The sequence below is a fragment of the Gorilla gorilla genome, chromosome 10 (assembly GCF_029281585.2).
Source record: "Gorilla gorilla gorilla isolate KB3781 chromosome 10, NHGRI_mGorGor1-v2.1_pri, whole genome shotgun sequence".
NCBI lineage: Eukaryota > Metazoa > Chordata > Mammalia > Primates > Hominidae > Gorilla > Gorilla gorilla.
In genome coordinates this window covers 52,370,772-52,392,095 of record NC_073234.2, presented here as the reverse complement: position 1 = coordinate 52,392,095, position 21,324 = coordinate 52,370,772, and the positions used below count along the sequence as shown (strand labels likewise).

Sequence of the window (21,324 nt, the reverse complement as noted above, 5' to 3'; positions counted from 1 at the left end):
TGGGGCCCTCCAAGTTCAGGGCCCTTCAACCAGTGAAGTCCATACAGTCTACCAACAGGTGAGAAATACGGCTGATTTCAGGTTTAAACCCTTTAGAACTAGAGGAGGAAAGTCACGAAGCCCTCACACTCTGATGCCCAATTCATTTGGGCTCCCCCCCGTGGGGTATGATGGGAAGAAATAACCAGTGTGGAGTGGCACTAAGTTCCTCCATAACCTTACTCTCTATCAATCAAGTGTGCCTTTTACCCCTCTGCTGAAAGAAGGAGCACTATGGAGAGAGGGACCAGAAACAGGACTCCCCTCACCATGAAACTACTGTCCCACGGCTGCTGCACAGCAAAGATGAAGGTCGGCTCCAAAGCTGCATAAAACAAGTTTAATTTCCAACCAGGGTCACAGTCATCGCGTTATCCCACATTTTGAGCAAGGATAGAGAAGGTGAGTTATTAAACATATACAGTCTACATTCCAGAGGAGGAACTGCAGTTACCACTATAACACCACAGACAAACTTTGGGGTGGGGGGAGCGTGAGTCCTCAGGAAGCAGAAAGCTGGGATCAGGGAAAGCATAAAATTAAACCTACCAGAGAGGAGAGGAGAGGGAGTGGGCAGAAATGGAATGAAACACCCAATCCCAAAAGAGCTGTTAAGTGAATGGGAATGTAGAAAGGACCACCCCTGCCAAGGGCTTAGCAGCCAGGGATACTACCAAGATCACTTACTGCCCCCTGCTGGACAGATCTGGGGCAGCACCAAGGCAACCTCCTAACATTTCCAGCCCCAGATTGGTCCCTGGAGCCCCCCAAAAAACAAGGTGAGGGGTGAGGCCTGAAGTGAGGAAAACCTATTTAGGACTGACATCTAACTAGAGAAAGTCAGGGAATGAGGCAGGAGAAGAGGCAAAGTCCTCATGAACCACAAAGATAGAGTGGAAAATCCTAAGTAGGAAAAAATACATGGAAAAGGGCAAATGAGCAACAGCAGTGAATGAGTTGAGATTGAAAAGGAAAGAGTTCAAGGAAGGAGAGGCAATGGGGCAAGACAAAATAAATCTGAGGGAACAGAGCAAATAAAAAGTATGGAGGGAAGCATCTGTGGGGCCAGGGAAATGAATACATTTTTAAATGAAATAGAACCTCCAACACCCCCCCCCCCCACAACCACCACACACAAACACACCCACACCCATATACACACACACTCACACACACACACAGGCCTAGAGAGCAAGATACCTGCACACACCTGCTGCATCCCGGGTAACACATCACTAAGTAACTGGCACTGAGGGAGATACCCCTGGAACCTCTCTTTCACAGTTCAATCTTGGATGGGGTTACTAATATTGATCCACCTGCTATCAACAAAAGTGGCCAGGAAACCTGGCCCCATGGAGTGGGGCTTGGGACAGCCCTACTGGGAAGGGGTCCCTCAGCCATGCTGTGGGGGGCCCTGGGCCCTGACCTTAGCAGGTTATAGGCAGCTGTCTCGGAGCTCAGGGCGCAGCCAGCACACACAGGAGCCCATAGGACAGCCACGTCTTCACAGAAACTACAGAAGTCAGGACCCAGGCGAGGACCTCAGGGACAAGTGCCCCCTGCAGACAGAGAGACGCAGTAGCAACAGCTTCTGAACAACTACATAATAATGCGGGGAGAATCCTGAAGACCACTGCATCCCACAAGCACTGACAACCACTTCAGGATTTTATTTCCTCCACTCTAACCCCCAGATCCATTTATGAGAAGTGGGTGAGGATGGCAGGGGCATGGAGGGTGAAGGGACAGCAAGGATGGTCTGAGGGCCTGGAAACAATAGAAAATCTTCGTCCTTTAGCATATCCTGGACTAGAAAACAAGAGTTGGAGAAGAGGTGGGTTGATACTAAGGTCAGCTATGTCACCCCACTTCCCAGCTCCTCATTAGAATACCCAGTCAGCCCTGGTCAGGCCAGTAGGAGTACTAGGGTGAGAAAATTCTGACCAAGGACAGATGACCCATCCAACCCCTAAGATCAGAAGGGTGGTGGGGCACTGGAAGGCAGGAATGGGATTGGCCCATGCCTCACCTTCTCCTAATAACAAAAGAGAATGAAGATGGAAAACCTGAGGCCTTCGCCTCCCTTCCCCCAATGCCCTGGGTCCCTAACACACACCATGGACTTGCCGTCCCCACCCCCCAGTCAAGCTCCAGAGGAACAGATCTGAAGATGGTGGGGAAGGATCAGTTGAACACTCTAAGCTGGTAAGAGTGAGTGGGTTCCTCTCTCCTTCCCAACAGTAAGGCAGAGCAAAGTGGCATCTCCTTGGGAACAGTCATCTAGAGATAAATGCCACCCTCCAGCCCTAAGAAGGGTGGAGAGAAGAGTACAAGGAAAATGGTGGTGGAGAATCCATCATCTGTCCTATCATCCAGAAAAACCTACCTGCAGAGAGGAGGGTAACCAGTCAAAGACTGGGGCAGTCCGGCTTGACTAATGCCCTCCCACCTTCTTCCCTTAATCTCACCAACACGGAAGGGGCAGATGATAGGCTCCAGTGGGCAGTGTCCTGGCTGCAAGCCCTGAGCTTCACTCCACCCCCTCCCCGCTCCCCCCAGCCCCCACAAATATATCTCTCTATACATCTATATACAGGCGCACACATGCACGCAAACACAGAGAGGCCCGTGCAATTTCCATGTAGTACAGGGAGAGGGTGGCAAAGGAAAGGCAAACAGGGAGTAGAAGGGCTTGTGGGGACAGGGAAAGGACTCAGATGCCAAGAGGACAGCAACCACTGCCAAACAAAGAGAATACCCCACTCAACCTCCCAAAACCCAGAGGGTGAGAGAGAGAGGGGCCACCCCATGAAACCGTAACAACTTTGTTTTTGTTTTAAATCCAGTAAATTGGAATGACTCATCATCAGGACAGCAATTAGGGATTGGTCATATAGGTGGACAGGAAAAAGGAGGGGAGGCAGGGGAGGCAAGGCTCTTGCTGGGCATGCGGACATGATACCCAGGGCCCTGGCCACACTTGCAATGGAGAGGAAGGGGTAGGACTGGGGCAGGGTGACAGCAGGTATGTCAGGGGTGGGTGGGGTGCTTGGTTAGGGCTGTCTGGCTCTCACTTCTTGTTTTTGAGCTGATTGGCCAGCCAGTCCAGGCCTTCGTACAGCCCGTCCCCGCTGGTGGCACAGGTGGCCTGAATGTACCAGTTACGGTGACGAAGGGAATGCAGGCCCAGCTTGTCTGTGATCTCAGCAGCGTTCATAGCATTAGGCAGATCCTGGAGCACGTGGGAGACACATAAAAAGAAGCCTCAGGATTTTTTAAAGGCTTCTAGAACACCCATCTACCAAAGAAATGTGTACCAGCACCTTCCCCTCCTCCTTTATTTTAGGAAACCCAGAACAAGATCCTAAGGAGCTACTTTGGATTTAGTCACCTAGAACTCAAGATCCAAAGCACTAGAGGTCACTGTACTGAAGAATTGGAAACCAAATACGAGGATGGTGGGGAAGCAAGAGACGTGATTCAGACTGACCAAAGAATCAGGTCTGTCTCACAGCAGGAGTGAGGCCAATTCTCCTAAAGTAGATAACAGGCAAGATGAAAGAAAGATTTGAGACAATTCCTGAGGACTGAAATGTTGCTAAATAAAGCTTGGGGTGGGGCACAAGAAGAGGGGCATAAAGAAGCCAAGTGCTCAGTTTCCCACGCTTCTAACATTGAGAGCATACTAAAAGGGTTAACCATATAATAGGCCCAAGAGCCAACAATTTCCACAGCCAGTTTGCTGTCTCCCAGATTCAGGGGTGGGAAGAAGTCTCACCTGTTTGTTTGCAAAGACAAGGAGTACAGCATCCCGGAGCTCGTCCTCCGCCAGCATTCTCATCAGCTCTTCCCGGGCCTCATTTACTCGCTCCCGATCATTGCTGTCGACCACAAATATCAACCCTAGGAAGGCAGAGCATGGGCTGCACTAAGATGACAGGTAACCCCCTCCCCCCAACCAAAAGACCACACCTGCCTGACACCCTCCAAATATTTGCTCCCTTTCCTCCCTTTCTTCTGCCCCCAGGAGCTGCAGCAGGGTAACAGTTGGCCACCCATAAACAAGAAAGACAGCCACACTCTCTGCTCATACCCAACCAACCCACGCTAGGCCTGAGCATACCTTGGGTGTTCTGGAAGTAGTGTCTCCAGAGGGGTCGAATCTTGTCCTGGCCACCCACATCCCACACTGTAAAGCTGATGTTCTTATACTCCACTGTCTCCACATTGAACCCTTTGGAAAAAAAACAGGCAATGGCCACTTGGCCTCAAACACTAGCCCCGCAAACACCACCACAATGAGTTTGGTTCTGCTTTCCCCCAGTGGTGGCCATAACACCAACAATGGAACAAAAGCTAAGGCTTCCTCAGACCTGATAATCGTTAACCTAGCAGCCTGAAGGCCAAAAATGAAAACCTAAGAGAAGTCAAAGAGGATGAGGAAGTTGGTTGAGAGGTCCACAGTTGCCTGGGTAACGTGGGCCAACTTTCCTGACTTTTCCACTCAGTCTTTGGTGCTCCCTCCTACAAAATGACTCAGCCCTACTCTGGTACTTTGGCTACCAGAATCGGCCTCAGCTAAGATGTGGGGCCTGAGAGGCAGAGTGAAGAAAGGGAAATAAGCTGGCATCCTGGAGCCCCAAAGGCAGAGCCAGCTGACAATGCTGACTGGAGCCCCCATCTACATAGCAAATGTAGGGAGACCTCCCTTCAGCAAACTGTAACCAAGATTGGCCACCAAAGATCTAAACCCAAGTAATTCCAAGCCTTTGGCAGGAGCATCAAAGCCTTTTACCTGCTTTCCAAACAACACAGAGAAGAAACCAACTCCGTGCCTGAGGGCAACTGTTGAGTGCCAGGCCATGGAAGTTCCCGCATCAGAGAGAGCCAGGTTAGGTGGGCAAACAGCAGCCTCAGCACCTGGTAGTAAGCTAAACAACACCGCCCTCTTTTCTGAACCCCACAAATTGTATGGACTTGCCTGGGGAGAAGAGGCCAGGTTGGGGAACCAGGAATAGGTCCCTGCCCTGCCTCAGCTGCTGGCGTGAAAGCCCACATCCAAGCTGTGCTCTTACCAATGGTAGGGATGGTGGTGACGATCTCCCCCAGTTTCAGCTTATATAGGATGGTGGTCTTTCCTGCGGCATCCAGGCCCACCATCAGGATGCGCATCTCCTTCTTCCCAATCAGGCTCTTGAGAAGGTTTCCAAAGATATTGCCCATGATCACAGCAGCTGCTTTCTGGGGACAGTGGGGCCCAAGTAGGGGCAGTGGCAGTCTGGTTTTGGCCTGGTCCCTGGTATGGAAGACTTGATCCTAGACAAAGGAAATGTAAAATCATACCATCATTTGCTTGTCAGGACTTCCAAGTAAATAGAATTTCCCAAGGTCATGGCTAGAGTTCATTCATGACAAACGGAGAGCCTGAGGGGACTATAAATACCAAGGCCCACTCAGATACATACTGAGTCTTTGGGAACAGAGACAAAGCAGTAAACACTAAGGATCCCTGCTCTGCCAGTAATCTAACCATGTGACTCTGGGCAAGTTACTTCACTTTTCCATATCTGCACCTGTAAATGGAAGGGGGATTGAACTAGATGATTTCTGAAGTCCCTTCAGTTGTGACATTCTACCCTATACCCCAAGGCATTGCAAGAACATTAATGCCCCTCCCTCCCCTAACCTTACTTACCCTGAGACTTCTGGCAAGGGTGGGAGAGGAGGGAGTGGAATAAGGAGTGGCTCTCTGTGACTCCTGACAAGGTTCAGGCTTGCCAGTTTCCCAAGGTTTATGCTCTCTCCTTTAATCAAGAGACTCTGCCTCTTCCCTTCCTATATTTTTGCAACTCCATCTTTCTTCCACACCAAAATAAATGAGGAATAAGAAAGCCGCACTCTTAAAAGAGGCCGATCCTTTACACTCTGTGGAATGCCAGCTGCTAATGTTGTGCCCTGTTCAAACAACAGTGCACTGGCAGTAAAGAGGTGGGGTATGGCGGAGCTACCCCTTTACTCCTCAGCTAGGTGCATCCTTGGCTTACTGTGGCCCATCCAAGGAGGGGGCTGTCCCACATGGTCGCTGCAATGAGGCAGTCATCTCATTGGTTCTCTGCTTCTTCCCTAAGCCTTTCGGCCTATTCTCCATATAGCATTTAGGGTGGTTTTAAAACCAAACTCAGGTCATATGAGTCCTTTGTTCAAAACCCACCCGTGGCTTCATAGCTCCTTTTCAGTAAAACCCAAGGCCCAAACCATGGCTTACAAGGTCCTACATGACCTACACTCCCCTACTTCTCTCATGAGATCTACTACTCTCTCTTTGCTTACTCCACTCCAGTTCCCCAACACTTTCCTTTCCTGCCTCAAAGCTTTTTTTTTTTTTTTTTTTTTTAAAGAGGCGAGGTCTTACCGTGTTGCCCAGGCTGGTCTCAAACTCCTGGGTTCAAGCAATCCTCCTGCCTTAGCCTCCCAGGGCACTGGGATTACAAGCATGAGCCACCATGCCTGGCCCAAAGCTTTCATATTTGCTATCACCTCTGCCTGGAATGCTTCTCTTCCAGACAACCATCATAGATTACTCCTTCACCCCCTTCAGTTAGTTGTCTGTTTCAATGTCACCTACCAAACAGGCCTCCCACAACCACATGTATAACACACACACACAGATACACACCACTCCCTACCCCATTTATCCCACTTTATTTTCTTCACAACATTTATCACCATCTGATACATTATATATTTATTTCTTGCTGATTGTTTTATTCTGCCTAAGATATCAGCTCCTTATGTGTTTTGTTCACTGCTCTGTCTCCAGTACCAAGAATAGTGCCTAGCACACAGTACTTCAAAAACTGAACTAATCCCCAGGGTCTCTACTGACTTTACTGAAAGCTCACTCAGACTGGATGCTATGCCTGGCATATGGTAGGCACATAACAAATACCTGCTGAGGCCGAGCGCAGTGGCTCACGCCTGTAATCCCAGCACTTTGGGAGGCCCAGGTGGGTGGATCACCTGAGGTCAGGAGTTTGAGAACAGCCTAGCCAACATGGTAAAACCCCATCTCTACTAAAAATACAAAAACTAGCCGGGCATGGTGGCACACTCCTGTAGTCCCAGCTACTCGGAACGTTGAGGCAAGAGAATCGCTTGAACCTGGGAGGTGGAGGTTGCGTGAGCCGAGATCATGCCACTGCACTCCAGCCTGGGTGACAGGGCGAGAATCCATCTCAAAATAATAATAATAATAACAACAACAACAACAACAAATACCTGCTGAAAGGATGAACAGGACCAAAAGAATCATTATGAAGGTATAAAATGTCTATCTGCTCACCCCAGCCATTGCCCCAACAGACAGAATCAGATTCATTCATTCATTCCCTTTCTTCTTCCCTCTCTTCTCTATGGCACAGGATAGCCACAGAAATGCATCTTTGAAACAATAATAAAATGAGGATTCAGAATCACCCATACAAACCAGTTCTCTGTGCCTGCAGGAGGCATGTGTCAGCGGGCAGCTTATTCAGCAATCACCATATGCCAGCTGTTGGCATTCTCTAGAGTCTGGGAACCAGAGACACACACACACCCCAAACTCAGCAGCCAAAGGGACAGGTCAAGACAAAGTGCACCCAAACCCAAGAATGTGAAAGGTGGACGGGAAGGAATCCTATTTACAAGCTAAAGCATGGGGGTTTGGTGGGAATTTGGTTGTTTTTACAAAAACTTCTGACATTTCCCCCACCACCCTTCTCAGTTTGCAGCAAATTCCAGACTAGTGCAACTGAGCCAGATCAACAGTCCCTGAAGACCAAAGTACTAGTTTGTCCGAAAAAACAGAAACAATGAGTGCTTATGAAGTGTTTCATCTTCAAAAGGCCTCCCCAGACAGCCACTAATGAGCCAGGCGTGGCACTCTCAGTAGGTTCCCCAGATGAGCCCTACCCCTGACCTAGAGGGTTCACACACCAGGAAGAAGGGCTAGCTCAACCTTAGGGTTCAACTTCAGTCAAGCCACCCGCTAGCCTTCCTCCCTACTCTTCCTGCCTCAACCCACCCAGGTGGACAGACTCCTGAGGACTCCTGAGCGACCTACCCAGCTAAGAACAGCTCTCACCAACCTTGGCAATTTGTAGTAGTGACTTTTGGTCATACTACTAACACCTCATGAAATTTAAACCTTTCCCAAGTCTTCCTAGTCTTCTAGCCTTTATTCTGCCTCTTGCTCAGGCAGCCTTTCCTTCAGCTCCAGATGACACTTTGCTTTAAAGGTTTGGTATCAGGCTTTGGCCCAGATTCTGAATTAAATTTATGGCACACATTTATCTTGCTGTCCTTTATGACTGAAACTATTGCTGATTAAATGCTTACCAACTGTGAGTATAGTGGTGGCTGAAAAAGATATAAGTAGCCAATATGCCTTGCCCCAGAACACAGGTACACTGTCCTTTGATTTGCCTCTTTGCTCAGCTGTCATGCTGAAGTCCTGGTTCAAAAGCTGATCCCAGTGTTACACCTATTATTTCCTGGCATGCCACATCAAGGCCTTACTTTGAATGACCTTAACCACTCAATGTGGCACTTACTACCTTGTGGAGTTTTTCTTCTTTTATAAGTCTGTGTATTTACTACCTCCCACGTTAAACTGTGTATTCCCTATGTGCAAAGACTATGTCTACTTATTTTGAATCTGTCCTCCCTCTAGTGCCAAGTCGACTGTGGGAGTTCAATTAAGCACATTGGCTGATTTAAGCCTCATCTGAAGATGTCCTTATATTATTTCTTCTGTCCAGTAGGATTTGGTATCTCTATGTAATGCACAGAGAGTTGCTTAGCTATCCTGTCCATTCTCAGCCATTTTCCACACATATTTGACCCAGGACTGGTTTGGGAACAACATAAAAGGACTAGAAGACTAGAATTGGTGGGATTCTCTCTTGCCATTTAATATACAGTGGGACTGATGAATAACTGATAAAATATCTAAATAGCTGGCCAGGCATGGTGGCTCATGCCTGTAATCCCAGCACTTTGGGAGGCTGAGGTGGGCGTATCACCTGAGGCTGGGAGTTTGACACCAGCCTGGCCAACATGGTGAAGCCCCATCTCTATTAAAAATATAAAAATTAGCTGGGCATGGTGGTGCGCGCCTGTACTCAGGAAGCCGAGGCAGGAGAACCGCTTGAATCCAGGAGGCAGAGGTTACAGTGAGCTGAGATCATGCCGCTGGCACTCCAGCCTGGGTGACAGAGGAAGACTCTGTCTTAAAAAAAAAAAAAAAAAAAAAAGGCCGGGCACAGTGGCTCACGCCTGTAATCCCAGCACTTTGGGAGGCTGAGGTGGGTGGATCACCTGAGGTCAGGAATTCGAGACCAGCCTGGCCAACATGGTGAAACCCCGTCTCTATTAAAAACCCAAAAATTGGCCGGGTGCGGTGGCTCACACCTGTAATCCCAGCACTCTGGGAGGCCGAGGCGGGTGGATCCCGAGGTCAGGAGATCGAGACCATCCTGGCTAATACAGTGAAACCCTGTCTCTGCTAAAAATACAAAAAAATTAGCCGGGTGTGGTGGCTACTCAGGAGGCTGAGGCAGGAGAATTGCTGGAACCTGGGAGGTGGAGGTTGCAGTGAGTCGAGATCATGCCATCACACTCCAGCCCGGGCAGACAACAGCAAGACTCAGTCTCAAAAAAAAAAATTAGCTGGGCGTGGTGGTACATGCTTGTAGCACCAGCTACTCCAGAGGCTCAGGCAGGAGAATCGCTTGAACCCAGGAAGCAGAGGTTGCAGTGAGCCGAGATCACGCCACTGCACTCCAGCCTGTGTAACACTGAGACTCCATCTCAAAAAATAAATATCCAGTAGCTATCATGTGTCTCCCTGGCACAGCCCAGGACCTTGAAACTAATGGATGTTATGACTCCTCCTCTTTATTTATTTATTTTTTTTGAGACAGTCTTGCTCTGTCACCCAGGCTGGAGTGCAGAGGCAGAGGTTGCTCACTGCAACTTCTGCCTCCCAAGTTCAAGTGATTCTTGTGCCTCAGCCTCCTGAGTAGCTGGGATTACAGGCATGTGCCACCATGCCTTGCTAATTTTTATATTTTTAGTAGAGACGGGGTTTTGCCATGTTGGCCAGGCTGGTCTCAAACTCCTGGCCTCAAGCAATCCACCTGCCTCGGCCTCCTGAAGTGCTGGGATTACAGGCATGACCCACCACGTCTGGCCATGACTTTTCTTTAAGTATAATCTGGAGCTTGACTTAAATGAGCATTTCAAAGGGGATGCTGGCTTTCTTGTCTTGGTTTTCCCTGTCCCTTGCTAATACCAGAGAGCATGCTGCCCTACCACCAAGATGGTAGCAGCTTTCTGCTTTGTGCCATGAATACAAATCTTTGGCTATACAGCCTATTCTCACTTTCACAATACATTCCTAAAAAAGCACTAGGAAGCAGAATGGCAAAGCAAACAAACCATGAATTGTTTCTCCATGTATTATATAGCCTATAGTTACTCTCTTTCACCACAGATGGTACTCCTGTGTTTATAGGGCAAAATGCCAGGGTTCCATTGGCTGTTGGATACCAAGAATAAGCAGTTAAGACTGAAAGTGAGTGGCTCAAGATGAAAAATGGAATATACTAACATCTCTGTTAAAAAGAAGATATCTCCAGGTTCTGTTTTACAGTCAGAAACTTTATTATCACAGGTAAAAATAACAATAGGAACCCAAATATGTGCTCTAGTACAATCTGTGTGGGACACTGTAGGAATTCAGTTAAGCACATCAGTTGATTTAAGCCTCATCTAAGGATATCCTCACTTGAGGACAACTCACTGCTCCCACCTCATCCCCCCAGGAGAAGCAGGCTGTTGCTGTAACTGGCTACTCGGCCATCTTTCCTTACATATGTTGCAGGAACGTGCCTGCCTCAATCTCCAGGTGCTTTTGAGAGTCACACATCCCAGTCGGCCACACATACTCCCTCTACCTGATTCCAGTGAATGATCCAAGAATGTGCTATGAGACACCTCTGAGGGGACTCCTGATCTGGCACTACCTCCTCCTCTTCAGCATCCAGGGGAAGGAAGACCAGGGTCTCCCAAACCCTCTGCTGCCAGGCAGAGTGCAGTAAAAACAGCTTTGTTCTTAGATAATTTTCAAATTGAAATATCACTGAGATGCTATTTTTAGCACAGCTAACCAAACAGACCAATACAATTTAAGGAAACAAAAGCAGAGTACGCCTGTACTGAGTTTTCTTGGTGCAGCTGGCTCGTGACCTGTGTAAACTCCAAGTTTTTGTCTCAAGAGCACTGAAATCAGAACATAAGAACTCCTAGATTATATCTTAACTATTTCAACTAGACTTAAAGATTTCCCAAAGTTAAGAAATAGCTTCTGATACCAGCTTTCATCCATTCATCAAACTTTTTTTTTTTTTTTTTTTGAGACAACCTCGCTCTCTCGCCCGGGCTGGGGTGCAGTGGCGCAATCTCGGCTCACTGCAACCTCCACCTCCCAAGTTCAAGCGATTCTCCTGCCTCAGCCTCCCGAGTAGCTGGGACTACAGGCGCATGCCACCACACCTGGCTAATTTTTTGCATTTTTAGTAGAGACAGGATTTCACCATGTTAACCAGGATGGTCTTGATCTCCTGACCTTGTGATCTGCCCGCCTCTGCCCCCCATAGTGCTGGGATTACAGGCGTGGGCCACCGTGCCTGGCCTCATTCATCAAACATTTATTGGGCATACTGAACTAGGGATACAGAGAGGGAGACAGTTTCTGCCTTCATGAAACTCAGTCTTTAATGGAAAAGACTAGTGAAGACAGGACTACAAAACAGTGTGAGAGTAAGAGTAAAGCACATAGTATTATGTGGACAGAAAGCTGGAGCAGTAAATCAACACTGAAGGGTAAAGGGTGATTCTGAAACATAATTCTCAGGTCATACCTGAGCTGGCTCCTAAAGGAAGACGAGGAAGTAATCAGACAATAAAGAGGGAGTTGGGCAGGGGAAGTGTGTGCAAAGGCATAAAGACTGAGCCAGGCACAGCAGGACACACCTGTAATCCCAGCACTTTGGGAGGCCGAGGTGGGCGGATCACAAGGTCAGAAGATCAAGATCAGCCTGGCCAACATGGTAAAACCCCGTCTCTACTAAAAATAGAAAAATTAGCCGGGTGTGATGGTGTGGGCCTGCAATCCCAGCTACTCAGGGTGCTGAGGCAGGAGAATTGCTTGAACCCAGGAAGCAGGGGTTGCAGTGAGCCAAGATCACATCACTGCACTCCAGCTTAGGTGACAGAGTAAGACTCGGTCTCAAAAAAAAAGAAAGAAAGAAAATGATGAGGGACGGGGCTGGAGAGATAAGCAGGGACTGGATCATGAAGGGCTTTAAAGGCCATGCTGAGTAACGTGATCAGGTATGTGCTTTAGAAGTTTCAGGAGTAAATTAGAAAGGGGAAAGACTGGAGGCACAGAGACTGCTTAGGAGGTATAGTAATACAGGTGAGAAATCGCAAGTTCTCAACTAGAAGTGGAGATAGAGAGAAGAGGACAGATTTGAAACATCAAAATGGTAGAATCCACAGGATTTAATGAGTGCTTAAATGTAGGCAGAAGAGTAGAATAATCAAAGATGATTCCCAGGTTTCTGGCCTAGGGCTGGGTGGCATTTCTTCAGAAAGAAAATACAAGAGGAACAGATCTGAGGGTGAATATGTATGTTTGTTTGTTTGTTGTTGTTGTTGTTTGAAACGGAGTCTCGCTCTGTCACCCGGGCTGGAGTGCAGTGGCGCAATCTCGGCTCACTGCAAGCTCTGCCTCCTGGGTTCACACCATTCTCCTGCCTCAGCCTCCCAAGTAGCTGGGACTACAGGCGCCCGCCACTACACCCAGCTAATTTTTTGTATTTTTAGTAGAGACGGGGTTTCACCATGTTGGCCAGAATGGTCTTGATCTCTTGACCTCGTGATCCACCCACCTCGGCCTCCCAAAGTGCTGGGATTACAGGCATGAGCCACCGCACCTGGCCTGAACATGTTTGTTTTTATTATTACTGTTGTTTTTAGAAACAGAGTCTCACTCTACCACTCAGACTAGAGTGCAGTGGCATGATCATGGCTCACTGCAGCCTCCATCTCCTGGGCTCAAGAGATCCTCCCACCTCAACCTCCCAAGTAGCTAGAACTACAGGTGTGCATCACCATGCCTGGCTAATTTTTAAAGGTTTTTGTAGAGACGAGGTCTCTCTATGTTACCCAGGCTGGTCTCGAACTCCTGACCTCAAGCAGTCCTCCCACCTCAGCCTCCCAAAGTACTGAGATGACAGGCATGAGCCACTGTGCCTGGCCCCTCAATCTTAGAAAAGGACCTATGGCAATGTTCTCTTGTCCAGCCTTTGGATGATGATGTAGAAGGATGAGAAGCTAGAATAATCTGGAGACCACAAAGAGAGGGAGACAGACATTAAAAACTCCAGGATGTCAGAGCAGAAAAATGGGAAAAACTCAGTTGGGTCCTTAATTACAGTATCAAGCTGGTAAATTAAACTTTTTCTTTTTTAGAGATGGGGTCCCACTATGTTGCCCATGATGAAATACAATGGCTATTCACAGGTGCCCTCATGGTGCGCTACAGCCTCAAATTCTTGGGCTCACGCAATCCTGAGTAACTGGGACTACAGGCATGCACCACCACGCCTGGCATCTTTCGTTTTCTGAGATGGGTCTTGCTCTGTCACCCAAGCTGGAGTGCAGTGGTGTGATCATGGCTCACTGCAGCCTCCACCTCCCAGGCTCGAGCAATCCTCCCACTTCAGCCTCTGGAGTAGCTGGGACTACAGGCATGCACCACCACGCCTGGCTAATTTTTGTTTAACTGAAGTTTCGCCATGTTGCCCAGGCTAGTCTCGAATTTCTGGGCTCAAGTGATCCGCCCACTTCAGCCTCCCAAAGTTCTGGGATTACAGGCATGAGCCACTGTACCCGACTGGCTTTTTTTTAAAATCATAGTAAAATATACACAAAATTTACCATTCTAACCATTTTTTTAAGTATACAATTCAGTAGCGTTAAGTACATTCACACTGTAGTGTAACTATCACAACTATTCATCACCTGAACTTTTTAATCTTCCCAAACTGAAACTGTACCTGTTAAACAGAGGATCCCCAATCCCCCTGTCCCTCCAGCCCCTGGCAACCACCATTTTCCTGTCTCTATGAATTTGTTACTCTAGGTACTTCATAGAAGTAGAATTGTACAATATGTGTTCTTCTGTGTCTGCCTTTTTTTTTTTTTTTTTTGAGACGGAGTTTTTGCTCTTGTTGCCCAGGTTAGAGTGCAATGGCGCAATCTCGGCTCACTGCAACCTCCATCTCCTGGGTTCAAGCGATTCTCCTGCCTCAGCCTCTCAAGTAGCTGGGCGATTACAGGCACCTGCCACCACGCCCGGCTAATTTTTTGTATTTAGTAGAGACAGGGGCTCGCCATGTTGGTCAGGCTGGTCTCGAACTCCTGACCTCAAGTGATCCACCTGCCTCAGCCTCTCAAAGTGCTGGGATTACAGGCGTGAGCCACTGCACCCGGCCTATGTCTGCCTTTCTACTAGATGTCTTGCTATATGATTTAATAAATCCTCTCAGCCTTTTAGACACATGTGTGTTTTCTATTTTTGCAACTAATACATCCTAACTGATATATCTAGGGATAGTGTACACAGTGGGATAGAAGAAAAGGGCAAAGGCAGAAACCTGCCTGACATTTCAACATTTAAAGTAGTGGGAGCCAGGCGCGGTGGCTCATAGCTATAATCCCAGCACTTTGGGAGGCCAAGGTGGGCGGATCACCTGAGGTCAGGAGTTTGAGACCAGCCTGGCCAACATGGTGAGACCCCATCTCTACTAAAAATACAAAATTAGCTGGGCATGGTGGGGCATTCCTGTAATCCCGGCTACTCAGGAGGCAAGACTGGAGGACTGCTTGAAGCCAGGTGGTGGACGGAGGTTGCAGCGAGCTGAGATTGCACCATTGCACTCCAGCCTCGGTGACAAGAACGCAACTCCATCTAAAAAAAAAAAACAAATAAATAAAAAATAAATAGGCCAGGCGCGGTGGCTCATGCCTATAATCCCAGCACGTTGGAAGGCCAAGGCGGGCGGGTCACCTGAGGTCGGGAGTTCGAGACCAGCCTAACCAACATGGAGAAACCCTGTCTCTACTAAAAGTACTAAATTAGCCAGGCGTGGTGGCGCATGCCTGTAATCCCAGCTACTCCATAAGCTGAGGCAGGAGAATGGTTTGAACCTGTGAGGTGGAGGCTGCTGTGAGCCAAGATCGTGCCATTGCACTCCAGCCTGGGCAACAAGAGTGAAACTCCGTCTCAAAAAAAAATTAATTAAAATAAATAAATAAATAAATAAAATAGTGGGCAGAAAAGCAGGCCAGGAAAGAATAAGAAGCAACCAGAGGGGCAGAAGGGAAATCAAGAGAGCAAGACATCATAGACACCAATGGGGATAGAACATACAAAAGAAAAGAGGGAGGATCCAAAGCTAGAGTTTTGGTGTAAACTAAAACGTACCTAACTAAATAAGTTCCTATTAGCTCAATTAGTGGTGTTTAGGCTTAGGCCAGAATTGTTATGCCAGCTTCCCATCTAGGCAAAGAACAATCCTGGAAAAGACTCCAGGACACACAAACCTGAAGGACGCCACAGCTGTGAAGTGAAGAAGGATCCCGAACCGCCCTGTCTGATGGAGACCCAAAACGCCTGGGAAGGGTCTGGCTTTTACCACGGACAACCCTTAGCAAGTGAGTCAGAAAAGATGACAAGGTCTGTTTTAGAATCCTAGCCAGATAAAACAGTGACAAGATAAAAACTAGACTCATTTGTTTCTTTGGAACATTCTGTGGTACTGCCCTCTGCCCAAAAATTTCAGCTTGCCTTGTTCTTAGAATCTGACCAGCTTACAACCACTACAGCTCCTGATATTCTATGGCTGTACCAATCCAATGCCCACCTCTACAGTCTTGGATATCCAGAACACTATAAATTCCTAATCACAAAATCACTGAAAGTCCATCAATAGCCTAGACTCCTAATAATCTTCTGCCCCTAATCTGGTCCCATTGTGCAAGTCAAGATGGAGCTGACAGTAAACTGCTCAAACAGGAAGACATGATGTGGACAAGGCCAACCATTATACAGAGCAGCCTAAGGACACAGAGGAACAGAGAACTGCCTACTTAGGGAATAAGAGTTACCTGCGATCCCTCCGCATCCCAAACACACTTCTACTCTAGGACTTGCTGCAGTATTCACATTTGTCTGTTTTGCTTTCCAGAGCTGGAACTGCCCAATGTGCCTCTAGTGCATTACAGGTCAGCTGGAGATACTGATCCTATCAGCCACTGGATGGCTGGGCAGGGCTTGGGGTGGCTACAGCCCTTGGGCCAGCCATCTCAGATTTCAAGTCTCACTATTACCATTTTTTGTGTATACCATGATGAGAAAAAGGCTGGAAAGTACCTCACTAGACTGTGAGCTCTTTGCCAGCACAGACTATGCCTTATTCATATTTCACGTCTCCAGCATCCAGCACCAATGACTGACCTATAGCTAGTGACTGACATGCGTGTTGAGAACGGTTCTACTGAGGGTGGCAAAACACTTGTGGGGTTGAAGAAGACTGTATTCTATAGGTGGTCTCTGATCCTTTTCCCTGTATCTGACAAACTGAAGAAATGGTTTCCATGTCCTCAGAGCCCACAGGTTCTGCTTGAAGAGAGGAGAGATCATGTGAGGGGCTGTAATTACACCCCACCCCCATTTTCCACCACCAGTAGAGAGTAACTCCACTTTTGTCCATTTTATGTATTAGAATTCAAATAAAATTTTATTTAAGGTTTGACTTTTTTAAAAAAAAAAAGGACATAAACCATTGCAACAGAGAGCAAATGCTCTCCTACATCTTAAGCTCATGCTGAAGTTTAAGCATTCATGCTTGACACTCCTGTGCATAAACTAATAAAGGAAGGATTATGCCAGGCTTTCAGCAGTAATGGGAGAACTAAAAGGTACCAAGAGACCTGCCACACCCAGTCATCTCAACTTTCTTCAGGAATATGGTAATAATGGTGGATCTCTAACATTCTGAGCCATTTCCTTTCTGGTCCACATGGTGTGGCAGATCCTTTGCATAAGTCCATGGTAAAGCTCTAACACATTCATGAAATCCCTACTTTAGTCAGTTCTTTACCAGACTATAATATGAAACCTTCAAACATCTGTGGGACTCTTTCCAAACGCTCCTCATGTCTTTTCATTATCAAATAGTTTTATTAGCACTCTATCTATGTTTGCAACAGATGTTCGAGTGAAGAAGGTATGGTAGACAGATAATTATACAGATATCACAATTTCTAGGCCATGATATTCTGAAACAGATACTCAAAAGCAGACATTTTTTATTAAGATTGGACTAAATGAAAAGAGTGGACTAAATGAAGATCCCCAAATACTGACTGAGACCTAAAATAAGGGCATCTAGGAATCTAAATCCCTGACCCAGGTCATCAGGGTGCTCTTTTCTGGAAGAGTGAACCATTATCTCAGAGTCACACTGACTTTTCTAATATGAATACTATTCTTGTGCCCCCATATCTTCACCCTACATCCAAATTGATGGTTCAGGGCCCCTGCCTTGCTCCAGCTTCACCTCCCACTCAGGCAGCAGGAGCTATCTCTGCGATGCTGATGCTGAAGCTGAAAAAAGATTTCGCTGCTCATAAGCCTACGACCAGCATAGAAACTCATGGTAACAATCATCCCTCTATACAAGCACCTCAGGCAGCAAGTTGTTCTTCTGTAAACCTCTTTTCCTCTAAGGCAGCCCTGAGTGTTCATATTATTAAGATTATGATAATGGATTATTAATAGCAGCTAACAGTTATTTGGTACTTACTATATGCTTTGTACAATACCAGGTGCTTTACATTTATCTCATTTAATTCTACTGACAACCAAAAAAATAATAATTCTCTTGAAAACCATATGTCATTACCTTCTTTACAGATGAAGAAAATAGAGAAGACAAGCAATTTTACAAGAAACATGCAACTGGTAATTAGCAGAAGCAGGATTTGAATCTAATTTTGTCTGATTCCAAGATCCACTCTTAATTACTATACCATTCTGCCTCTAAATTTACCTCAACAAAAATGGTGAGGAGAGTTCAGGCATGGTGGTTCATGCCTGTAATCTCAGCACTTTGGGAGGCCAAGGTGGGAGGATATATTGGAGCCAGGAGTTCAAGACCAGCCCTAGCAACACAGTGAGATCTCTACAAAAAGTAAAAAAAAAAATTCGCTGGGCATGGTGGCACATGCATGTGGTCCCAGCTACTTGGGAAGCTGAAGTACAGGATGGCTTCAGGCCAGCTCAAGGCTGCAGTGAGTTATGATCACACCACTGCCCTCCAGCCTGGGTGGATAAAAATAAAGGTATATAGGGAAGCAGATTCTACAATTTCCTTCAGTTACATACTCAACTTTAACCAACCTGGTTTTAAAGAAGTTCCTCCTTCTAACCAATAAATCCCACCCTCTATCCTGAGTCCACTTCCTCTTATTATGACTCTAGTGTAAAAGAGTAGGGTGAACACACACTACAATATGACTCTTTGTCCACTTAGTATTTCACTCACTTCCACTCTTTCCAGTCTGCTCTCCTTTATACTTGCATTCAGTATAATAATAGCAGCTACCATTCACTGGTACCAATTCTGTACCCGATACCACACATATACATACATTGGTCCCTCCTCCAAACTCTCCAGGATCCCAATTCATATATAACACTTTGAAAGACTTAGGTCTGATGGAGAGACCCCTTTGCCCATAATGGGGAAGCAGGAAATCTGGGACTGCAGATAATGACTCTGTGTTCTAGTAATATTTTTCTTTTTGGGTCTTAAGTTTCCATTATCTATGCCTATTTTGTGCCTCTTAGGAAGGCAGAGACACAAAAACTTCTTAATTACAAAGGCTAAGGGTCTTTGTACCCTTGCTAAGCTATTTCCAGGCACTTTTGCTGACAGCCAAGCCATCTCTTGCCCTTTCCTTAAACTACAGTTAGAAAGCTTGTTGAGTTCTATCCATTTACATTCTAAATTCATCATGGGTACCTACTGTTTGCATGGGCACTGTGGAAGAGGAGATGAAATCCAGTTCCTGCAGTAGAAAAGCGTCTAGTCTCTTTGGAAAAGCAAGATAGACAACTATAAAAATTCTAACTATGCAAGGTAATAATTCTATGCTGGGAAACAGGACGCATGTGAATATGTGATACATGGGAGCCTTTCCTGGCTGAATCCAAGGTCAATCATTCATTCGGTGAAAAGCTGAACCTTAATGGATTAGTTTCTTTCTTAGAATGAACTTTTACAGACATGTTTTTCAAACTCAAGTTCAATGGGCTATGATAATCCACTGTCCCATAACACTGTCCCATGTCTCAAGTCACGGCAATGGGAGACACCTACCCCAACAACAAGCCCAAGACAAAATGGCAGCAAAGACTGTTACTACCTACCTGATTGAGGACAGGGAAGGAGGTATGCAGCGACTAGATTCTGTCCTGTTGCACTGACCCAAGCAATCAGACTCTTGCAGCAGATCTCCTCCCAATAAAACTTTCATGCCATAGACCAGGGGTGACCCAATCCAACAACAGCAGAGACAGGTTTTAGGTTACATTTCTCCCTCACCGGGATGGCCTTACTATTTCTTCTCACTCCTGACCACATACCACAATCCTCCACCTCCACCACCACATTCCTCCTGGCCTGGAAAGATGGAGACCCGCCTTAATGCAATCAAGACGGGAATTCCCCCAAAATAACAGCTACCACTTTGCTAATCAAGCGGCCCGTTTTAACAGGGAACTCCACCTCCCCAACTCCCGCCCCTTCCCTCAAACGATTCGCGTAAGCAATGGCTCCATTTTCTGTTCCGGGAATCCTGGTACTTCCTAAAGAAAGAAAGCGGATTGGAAGACACAAACTGAGGGCCAGTGACAAGATGCTCCCTCCTCCTGTGAGACCGCCCCCGCTCCGCCTGGGGAGGAAGGCCCCACCTCTCTTCTCCCAGGAAGATCAGATCCCCCTCCCCCTTCTCCTGCCTCCTCTCCACCTTCTCCCCACTTGCTGCCCTCTTCCCAACCTGCGGTTCCCTAGACTCGAAAGCGCAACCTCTACCAGAATAGCGCCCATGTGGTGCCCCAGCAGCCTGCCCTGTTGGCTAACCCCCAACCCCCCTACGCACCCCTGCCCTATGATGGGGGAGGGGGTGTAACCACAGCAAGGCTTCTCTCCCGTCTCCTATTGCTAAGGTGGGGGAGGGAGAGGGAGTAGAAGAAAGCAGCATTCCCTAGCCCTTTAACAGAAAAGATACGAACAGCCATCACCGCCCCCGCATCACCTCTCCTCGGACGGTTTTCCTCTCCCTCAACAGCACACCTCCTGCAGGCGACAACCTAACTGCAGCCCAGGTCGCCCCCTTGAGCGAGGCGGAGGACAAATCCGTGTGCGCCCCCCACCCCCACCCCAGCTCTGCGTCCTTCAAATGCGGGGGCAGGCGTGAAGCTGGCCCGACGCCCCCTCTCTGAGCTCTCGGGTGGGAAGGATCCCACCGCCCCACGCCAAGCAGTGCCGGGCGGGGCCCGGGAGGCGCTCTATCTCCTCAGCCCTCACCCTGACCGAGCCTCTTCTCTACCGGGATCCGCCTTCCCTTCCCAGCCTCTCACCTGTTCCTGCTATCAGCTGCGCCGCTGCGGCCGCCGCCTCTGCCCCGCAGGTTCCGCTCCGCTCCCTCTGGCTCCCCAAGCCGACTTCAGCCCGGCTGCTGCCCTGGCCCACTCCCCGGCTCCCTCCTTCCTTCCCTCCACCTAGCACCGGAAGCCGCGACGGCGACTGGAGCTGTGCGGCGTACCCCCACCCCCCAGCCCGGGATACTTCCCACCTCCCCGATCGCGCGAGAGCTGCGCGGTAGCTAGCGGCAGTTCTCGCGAGACCCATCACCATGGCAGCGGCTGCAGCACCGGCAGCCGGGCGCTGGAGCTGGAGTCAGGGCGGGGGCAGGTGTGGGGGCTGTGGGCGGCGGAGGCGGGAGCCGGGAATGGGGATGAGACAGTGAGGACTGAGGTGAGAATCCCAAGCTCCAGGGTTGTGCCTGGAATTTAAGGACTGAGGCGGCAAGTTGGCTGCG

The 21,324-nt window shown here is 47.9% G+C and overlaps 1 protein-coding gene across 3 annotated transcripts; it reads right to left on the bottom strand.

Annotated features, from left to right (window-relative positions):
• Positions 1–365: 365 nt before the first annotated feature.
• On the bottom strand, positions 366–21,110 carry ARF3 (ARF GTPase 3). Of its 3 annotated transcripts, XM_055357317.2 has the most exons (6): positions 20,539–21,069; positions 19,652–19,904; positions 5,118–5,358; positions 4,166–4,276; positions 3,821–3,945; positions 366–3,274 (listed from the first exon to the last, which is right to left on the bottom strand). In XM_055357317.2, the coding sequence occupies exons 3-6, from the start codon at positions 5,263–5,265 to the stop codon at positions 3,113–3,115; spliced, it is 546 nt and encodes a 181-aa protein (XP_055213292.1). In that variant the 5' UTR covers positions 5,266–5,358; positions 19,652–19,904; positions 20,539–21,069; the 3' UTR covers positions 366–3,112. The 3 variants fall into 3 exon arrangements, with proteins under 3 accessions (XP_055213292.1, XP_030856971.1, XP_055213290.1); XM_031001111.3 differs by lacking the exon at positions 19,652–19,904 and having other exon boundaries at positions 20,864–21,110; XM_055357315.2 differs by lacking the exon at positions 20,539–21,069 and having other exon boundaries at positions 19,652–20,093.
• Between the last annotated feature and the right edge of the window lie 214 nt (positions 21,111–21,324).